The 7,809-nt window shown below is 49.3% G+C and overlaps 1 protein-coding gene across 4 annotated transcripts in view; it reads left to right on the top strand.

Annotated features, from left to right (window-relative positions):
• The first annotated feature begins 6 nt into the window (after positions 1 to 6).
• The window catches only part of HMBS (hydroxymethylbilane synthase), a 9,656-nt gene continuing 1,853 nt past the window's right edge, over positions 7 to 7,809 (top strand). For 2 of the 4 annotated variants that reach the window (XM_035903536.1, XM_009648069.2), the window contains exons 1-10: positions 7 to 1,389; positions 2,060 to 2,109; positions 2,209 to 2,264; positions 2,948 to 3,025; positions 3,348 to 3,425; positions 4,732 to 4,807; positions 5,476 to 5,589; positions 6,125 to 6,163; positions 7,201 to 7,320; positions 7,537 to 7,590. In XM_035903536.1, coding sequence (XP_035759429.1) covers positions 1,224 to 1,389; positions 2,060 to 2,109; positions 2,209 to 2,264; positions 2,948 to 3,025; positions 3,348 to 3,425; positions 4,732 to 4,807; positions 5,476 to 5,589; positions 6,125 to 6,163; positions 7,201 to 7,320; positions 7,537 to 7,590 — 831 coding nt within the window. In that variant the 5' untranslated portion in view covers positions 7 to 1,223. The other 2 variants (XM_035903537.1, XM_035903535.1) reach the window with 2 other exon arrangements.

The raw sequence follows: 7,809 nt of genomic DNA, 5'->3' as shown, positions 1-7,809 counted from the left end.
AAAAAAAAAAGACCCAGCCGCCCAGCCGAAGAAAGGCCCGGCGACCGGTGGCTTCAGCCCACCCAAAGGACGCGGCCGGAGATACAGGGGGTATCTCTTGCCAGCTGCTTGCAGCAGGGAGGAGCGGGCTCGCAAGGGGAGATAAATGTCCGTGGGGCCGTTGTTCTGAGATAATCTCCTTCGTTCTAGGAAGAAGTCTGTATTTCTGGGTGCTAGACCTGGCCGTAGCTATGCGCGCTACTGCCTCTTTTTCTGACCTGAGGCTCTTGTGGCGCTCTACAAAGGGAAGCAGTTGCCGATGCTCGTTCTGTACGTAGGGAAACTACAGTCCTGAGAACAAAGTTAATTGCCCCGGGCTGTGCAGCTCATTAGTGGGAGGAAAGCCCAACACCTGCGGTTGCTCGAGTCTGCCGCCGCCAGCGGAATGATCCTCCGCTAGTGTAATTCTGGTGGTGTTTTACTTGCTTGTGCTGTTCTTCTGCGAGGGAATATTTTTCCCGCACTTTACTGCTTTAACATCTGTCGCTTGCTGTGCGCGTAGGCACAGCCGTTACTTTTATTTTTGTCCACAGAACCTCTGAATAGAGCTCCCGTCTCACAGAGGATAAGTAACTCTTATTTGCCAATAACTGTAGATTTTTCCAGCGGCACGGTGAAATCCTACTGGCTTCTCCCAGATTTGCAGTATCAGTAAAATTGACACTCCTAGAAAAAGCACAGGGCACCCGGCGCGCGATACAACTCGTTCTTCCGTTCCTGAGCAATGGGAGGATGCTTTTGCTTACCTTTCTGCCCGAGCAGGCGGTCGCAACCCGTAGAGGTGAAACCGAGCCTCTCAAAGCTAGGCAGGTAAACGCTGTCTATGAGTAAGGGTGCCGAGGCGGTGTAGAGAAATAGAGTTTCTGACTGGGGGACAGCTCGCGACCTTAATAACACGGCTGGAAGTAGAGCATGCGAATCCTGACACGTAGTATTCTGCTGTCATCGCCCTTCATAACTCGATAAATGCTTTGCTTTGCCCTGCCGTGTCTGTACTTGGATCGCAATGGTACTGGACAGGGGGAGATGTTATTCTGCCACTTAGTTGATAAAATAAGTTCTTTGGTGAAATGCTCTGGTCACGGTAGGAGTTCACGTGGTTCAAGGAGTTTGTCCCTACGAGTGATTTTCCTTAGGGCTACTCATTTCTAATGCTTTCGACGTAGAGAATGTAGCGGTCACGCATGCCTGACCATCGAAGAATGGCAGCGTCCTCTCTAGCTCCTATATTGATGATGTGCTCTCGGTATGGGGTTTTGCTTTCTGCTTCATTGCAGCTGGCCCGGATTCAGACTGACAGCGTGGTCGAGATGCTCCGTGAGCTATACCCCGACCTCCACTTTGAGATCGGTAAGTTGTTTTGGGATGCTGCCCCGGGTTAGACGGCGGCAGGAGCCAGCCTCTTATCTCTGCGTGCAAGAGGTGCGCGTAGAGTGCCGTCACGAGGATGAGGAGGATTCCGCCCCGCTTATCTAAGAGTTAGGCTGTGCGGATGAGCCACTGCTGCTGGTTTCTTATAGGGGAGAAAGGTGGATTTCATAAGCTTCTGATGCTCTGAGTATGTCATGCAGGCGGTGTTACGTTGCTCCGCTTGAGAACCCGGTATCGCTCTGGCTGCACCCCGCTACGCATTAGGGACATTTTCCTGTCCGGGGCTTGAGGCGCTCAACAGCGTGGGAGTAACGGGAGCCCGCCCTTGTGCTGAAGAGAGCTGCTGAGTGCCTGTTAGCTGGCAGTTCAGAGAAAGACTGTGGCAATTTCTGTTGGGTCGGCTCTTTGCAAAACCTGCCCTCTTTCCCCTCGCTCCGTTTTTGAGGACGGTGAAGGAAGCCTCGGTTTCACTTGCCTCGAGTGCAGTGTATTTCTAGCAGTGAGCTGCTCTCGTGTTTATCTCGAGTCTGTGTTTGTACAGTAGCCCGTCAGGCTGTAGCGCTCGTTACGTGTTATGCCGATATTTCTAGGCTAGACCTATGCGCTCTGACCAAGCCTCGCGTTTAACTTGTGCTCTCTCTCTGAGCAGTTGCCATGTCAACAACCGGAGACAAGATCTTGGACACAGCACTTTCCAAGGTAAAGGTGGTTCTCTTCCTCTGCGCAAGATGCGATTGTATATGGTGATGTATTTGCAGATTTTTCTTCTGTGATTCGCATTTCTCCGTTTCTGTGTAGATTGGGGAGAAGAGCCTCTTCACCAAAGAGCTGGAAAATGCACTCGAAAGAAATGAGTAAGAGCTCATTGTTTTTTCTTCCTTCTCTGCTATTCGAGCTGCTTTTTGGACATCTTTGGCTCGCTGCTTATGCGATCTGGTTTCCTTCTGTTTTGGTACCTCTCTGGCTAAGAAAACCTTTGATAAGTCATTGTCTTTTTCTCCCCCACCCCCCGGGCTTAGGCCCTGTATTGCTGCGTCACTCGGTCTGCCCCGGTTAGGTTCCCCCCCTCCCGCCCCGTGACTTGTGTGTTATGTGTGCCTCGGAGAGGATGCAATCTAATCTAATTTCTGCTTACGAGTATGTTCTCTTAAAGATACTTTTCTTGGTGGCGTTAACGTACTGCATAACACACCTAGTGTTGCCGTGTTAACATTTATTAACGTATTTGCGTGCTAAATATGCAGGAGAATGGGTTCGACCTGAGTGGTGCAGTGTGTCTTGCATCGCTGCTGGGAGGAAGGCAGTGTCTTTATTTTACAGGTGGGAAGAGAGAGACAGAGAGAGGTGAAGTGGCTTTTCTGGAGTGACACTTGAGTTCTGTAGTAATTCTGGCTATAGAATCCTGAGATTCCTCCCTCTTCTCCAAATTAATTCCCGGGGCGGATCTGCCTTTTCTGTATAGGTGACCTGCAGGTCTCTCGTAGGTACTGCGTGAACTCGAGCATCTGCTCAGCGATTACTGTCCTCTAATTTTTAGAGTCGACCTCGTGGTTCACTCCTTGAAGGACCTGCCAACTTCTCTTCCTCCTGGCTTTACCATAGGCGCTGTCTGCAAGTAAGTGTGGATGCGAGGCTTGATTCTCTGAGGGACTTAGATTTTGCAGTGTTGGCAGTGGTAGGAGAGCAAAGGCTGCTTAGGTCCTTCTGGGTGTTTAAAGTTCGACAACCCTCTGATTAATCTCTGAAACGGTGGAGACGCTAGAGCTGTCCTAGCGTTCCGTAGCCAGCAGGTTTGCTGGAAGCTCTTGCTTTTACAATGGTGATGGGGTATTTGGAGCCAGAGGCGGTTCCTCTGGGGACCGATAGCAGAACCGTTAAGCTTAACAGCCTTCCGTTAAATGATGCATCAGCCGTTCTGTGCTTGTGTTACTTTGCAGAAGGGAAAACCCGCTCGATGCTGTTGTCTTTCATCCCAAAAACTGTGGGAAAACGCTGAGCCTCCTTCCCGAAAAGAGGTGAGTGGGGAGAGGAAGGGGAAGACGGTCAGGTGTAAAAACGGAAGGGGGGAGTTGGTCATGCTTCCCAGCGGCAAGGCAATTGCTTTATTCTGTGGTGGTTTTACGCTGCCTTCCGTTAGCTTTCCGTAGACGTTATGCTGAACCCGCTTGCTGAAAAGAGCAACGCTGTCTCACGGGGGTGCTGCACGCCGGCTGAGGTTGGATCTCTCGAGCCGCCCTTCGGTTGCAGTGTTTTCTCGAGTTTGACCCTTTCTTATGGCAATCTCCAAAGTGAATTCCTGCTCCTTTGTCTTGTGCTTACTGCAGGGGAATGCACATGATGTAGGTGGGGCGTCCCGTGCAGTATTTTAGCTTGCACGGGCCTGAACTACGCTCTTGTTCTCACCCAGTCAGTTCTGAATTTTTTGTTGTTTTTTCGGCATTGCTGTCTTACGGTTCTGCTGGGAGCGTGAGAAGTTCCTCCATTTTGAATTACCTGCCTTTTCATAGAGGTTGTTGGAGTCTTTTGTCTGAGGCAGCTGAGTGAAATGACTCAGATCAAGGTAACTATTAGGGGAAAAAAAAAGCGCCTTTCTACATTAAAGTAGAAGAAATAAACCGGCTGTGACGCAAACGCAGACGCGTGCTTCTGCGCATCTGGATAGCGGGAAAATTGAGTCTGATTTAGTTTCCAGGGTACCGAGAAAAGTGAACAGCATAGATCTCTAGAAGGGAAATGCTTACTGCCCAGACTGGCAGTTTTCTGTGGTTTCCAGTTACGCACCCTGCCCTTTCTGAAGGTTCTCCTCCCGCTGCATTTCTGCCATGGATGAAGTCCCCCCATTTTTTGGTTGTCTGGCTATGTCTGGTTCAGTCTGGGGCAGCTGAGTCTTCCGTTTTTTTGGTGGGTTTTTTTTTGCTTGTTTGTTTGGGGGTTTTTTTGTTTGTTTTTTGTTTTTTTTCTTTTCTCCCCTTTCTGTGACAAGTGTTGTGGCCTTTAAATGAGATTTCATTAGTCCTTGACGGTGGCTAGGGGCTGCCCTCTGGAAGCACCTCCTGTAAATCCATTTCCCCAGGAGTGGCTTGCCTGCACCTAGCTACAGCCAGGCTTTATGCTACAGCCAGGCTTTATGATAAACCTCAGAGTGCTTTTCTTTCTTCTAAGGAGATAGAAATCGTTGGCAGGTTCTTGGATCTTCATTTCAATTCAAATTAAAAAAAAAAAAAAGGATGTAATTTGTTTCCTGAAAGTTTCTGACATGTCTCTGTCCGGAGCTGAGCGTAGAAGTATTCTGGATTTCATTGTTGTTTATTTTTCCCACAGTGTGATTGGAACCAGTTCGCTTCGGAGAGCGGCCCAGCTCAAGAAGAAGTTCCCTCAGTTAGAATTCAGGGATATTGTATCCTTTCCTGGCAAAACGTGGGAGCTGGGTAAAGCTGCAAACGGGAAAACGTAACTTTGTGCGAAATCAAAGGCCGATTTATACCCACTGACCAGAACAAACTGCTTCCTCAAAGGCTGCCGTCCACTGACCTACTCTGAGAGATGTGCGTAGCGTACCATAGCCCGCTCTGTCCTCTGCTTTCTCACGAGGCTGTAAAGAAGCGGCCAGCTGTAATCTACCTGAGCTTCAGGAGGCAGATGAATTTTACGTTAAGGAACGTGCCTACTCTGTGTTTGTCACAGTGGTGCGGCTAAATGCCGATTTGTTCCCAATGCCCCGGATGCGATTTGGGCCGCTGCTTCCGATGTGGGCCGCTGAACTAGTGGTAACGGGCACCTGGTAACCTAGTTCTTTGCTATGCAAAAGGAGTTGGTGCTGGGAGTTAATAATGTACTTGCATGATGTGTGTATCTTTTGAGAGTCGGTGCTTGAATTAATATTCCCCAATGCTCACTATTGAAAGAAACAATTGTCCACGTTTAAGCCTTCTTTCAGGACGGTGCTCTGATTCTCATTTGGAGGCAGTTGCATTCTGTACATCCTGTAAACGCGCTCGAGCGAATGTTAAGTGGTTATAGGACTGTTTGCCTGCTTTTTCTATGCTTGCTTAATCACCTCTACAGAGAGGGAATTTAAATACCCGCTTAAAGAAGCTAGATGAGAAGGAAGACTTTGGTGCCATCATCCTGGCTGCTGCTGGGTTGAAGAGAATGGGCTGGGAGAATCGCATTGGCCAGGTGAGGAGCAGCAAAGCAGAAAATACCATTCTCTGCCGAACCGTCGGCCGCTTGCCTTTCAGACCTCGCGGTTGTCCCGTCAAAGCATGCTGTCTGCTGAATCCATTGCCGCATTAGCTCGTGATTTAATGTGTTTCAGGGAAGATTTTTTTTTTTTTTTTTTTTTTTTTTTTTTTGGCCGGTTGGTTTTGTTTTCTGTGTACGGAACTTTATACTGTTCAGCATTGCACGGTGCAGTAAGTTTGTCATCTGATCGTCTCCCGGCATTTCACAATGCTCGTGTCTAGCAACACAGCCGTGTGCGTGACTAAGATTTTTCTGACAAGCTAACTCGCGAGGTGTTGCAGTCCAGGTGGAGGAAGGTGTGTTATTTCGCTTTAGGGGTGGAAACGCAGAAGCGTGGGAAGGGGGAGGTGATACTTCTTTGGTCAGGCATAACATCGATTGGTGTTAAAGCTGAGCGTAGAATTTGGCTCTTGCTTCCTATATTCTGAACGGCGCAACTTGGGTTAAGTCAGATTTTGCTTTCTTCCAGCTCCTAAGCCCTGAAGATTGTCTGTACGCTGTTGGACAGGTATGTTACAACTTTTGTATCTTAAGTCGCACTGCCTATTGAAAGCTGGCAGCAGTACGATGTGTCAGAGTAGTTAATGGTGCCCAGTGCTTCTTGTGCGTTGGTTGCCGCTACGTCGATCTCTTTTTGTTGGCTGTTACATGGGAAGGATGGTGGTCGGCTCTGTTACCCGGGGTGGGGGGGAGGGCTGATTTCCATCAGTAATGGAAAAACAGTAAAGGGTAAAGGTAACCTGTGGAACACCAGGGTGACGCGGCAGATACGGGGCAGGCTCTGGCAGGGTCAGTGTTGCGCTGTACCGGGATAGTTGTGCAGAGCCACCGCGTACCTCTGTCCCGTGGGGAGGAGCTGAAACGCCTGCCTTGGAGCACATTGTTAGCGCTCTTGTTTCTAGGCAGGCAAACAGTTTCTGCCTTTGCTGGCCGCGTGTCTGAGTTTACGCCGCGTTGCACGGTGGGTCTTGAGCTTGCTAAACCTGAGCTGGCTACGTGTTAGCGATTGCAAGCGATGAATCTGCAAATTTAGTCTGAAATAGTGATTTTGATAATGCGTTGGTCAGGTACGGTGCAGTGGTCTGTGTCGTCCTCCCTCCCCCTCTGCCCCGAGTCTCTTTTCCAGTTTAGGAAAGAATTGTTTTGTCACCGTGACTCATTTGGTACTTTACCTTTATCTTAAGATTGGGAAGCTTGGATTTATCCAGCGTTCTCGTCACCAAGGGACATTGGGGTGGGAATTTCTATATATGCAGTCATAACTGAGGTAGGTTCTAGGGTGGTTTGAGGTGACAGCAGCATCTCGAACGGTTGGCTCAAGTAAGCTCCGATTTTCCCTTTACAGCAGCTGCTATAGGATGTCTCTGCAGCCAGAGGATTGTTTTGCAGGTCATTTCTGGAAACGTCCAAATAGCACTCCCTTAGTGAAGTGCATCCGAACCTCCGAGTCCCGTTTTGTGACCGATGTTGAGCGCATGCAAGAGATGCGTGAAGTTGAGGAGTTATGAAGATTGTCACGTTCCGTGTTCCCTTTTCTTCTTCTAGGGTGCCTTAGCGGTGGAAGTTCGTGCCAAAGACCAAGAGATACTGAACATGGTATCTGCCCTGCATGATGCAGACACTGTGTTACGCTGCATCGCTGAGAGAGCCTTCATGAAACGCTTGGTAGGTGTGGCGTCCTTGCTCTTCTGCCTGCAGCAGTAAATACCGCTCTGCTAGTTGACCCGACACCGTAGTACAGGAAATCGAGTAGAGACTCCTTGTGAATCGAGAAGGGCCTACAGAGCGATAGGCGGGGTGATGTGCAGCCTCAACTTTTCAGAGGCCTCTGCTCTGAAGGCATCAGGTAGGAGCCTCAGTGTCAGCTGCTTTCTGTTTCAGGAGGGTGGGTGCAGCGTCCCTGTTGCTGTCAACACCATGCTGAAAGATGGCCAGGTGAGGAGTACTTTGTCTTTATTTGGGATTATTTTTGAAAACCTGTTCTGGTGCCTGCGTGTTCCCTGCTCGTCCCCTTTGTAGCCAGTTAGGGCAGATAGGCTCCCGAGTCAAGCTTTCTGGGTTTGTGTCCAAAGCAGGAGTACGAGAATGGGTCTGGCTACTGAAGCTCAATCTTCTAGAAAATGCCCTTATAAGAAGTACCAGACTTCCTCCCCT

Source organism: Egretta garzetta, unplaced genomic scaffold, assembly GCF_000687185.1.
Source record: "Egretta garzetta isolate BGI_Z169 unplaced genomic scaffold, ASM68718v1 scaffold391, whole genome shotgun sequence".
Classification (NCBI taxonomy): domain Eukaryota; kingdom Metazoa; phylum Chordata; class Aves; order Pelecaniformes; family Ardeidae; genus Egretta; species Egretta garzetta.
The sequence above is the reverse complement of the archived record's forward strand: the minus strand, read 5'-3'. Positions and strand labels throughout refer to the sequence as shown.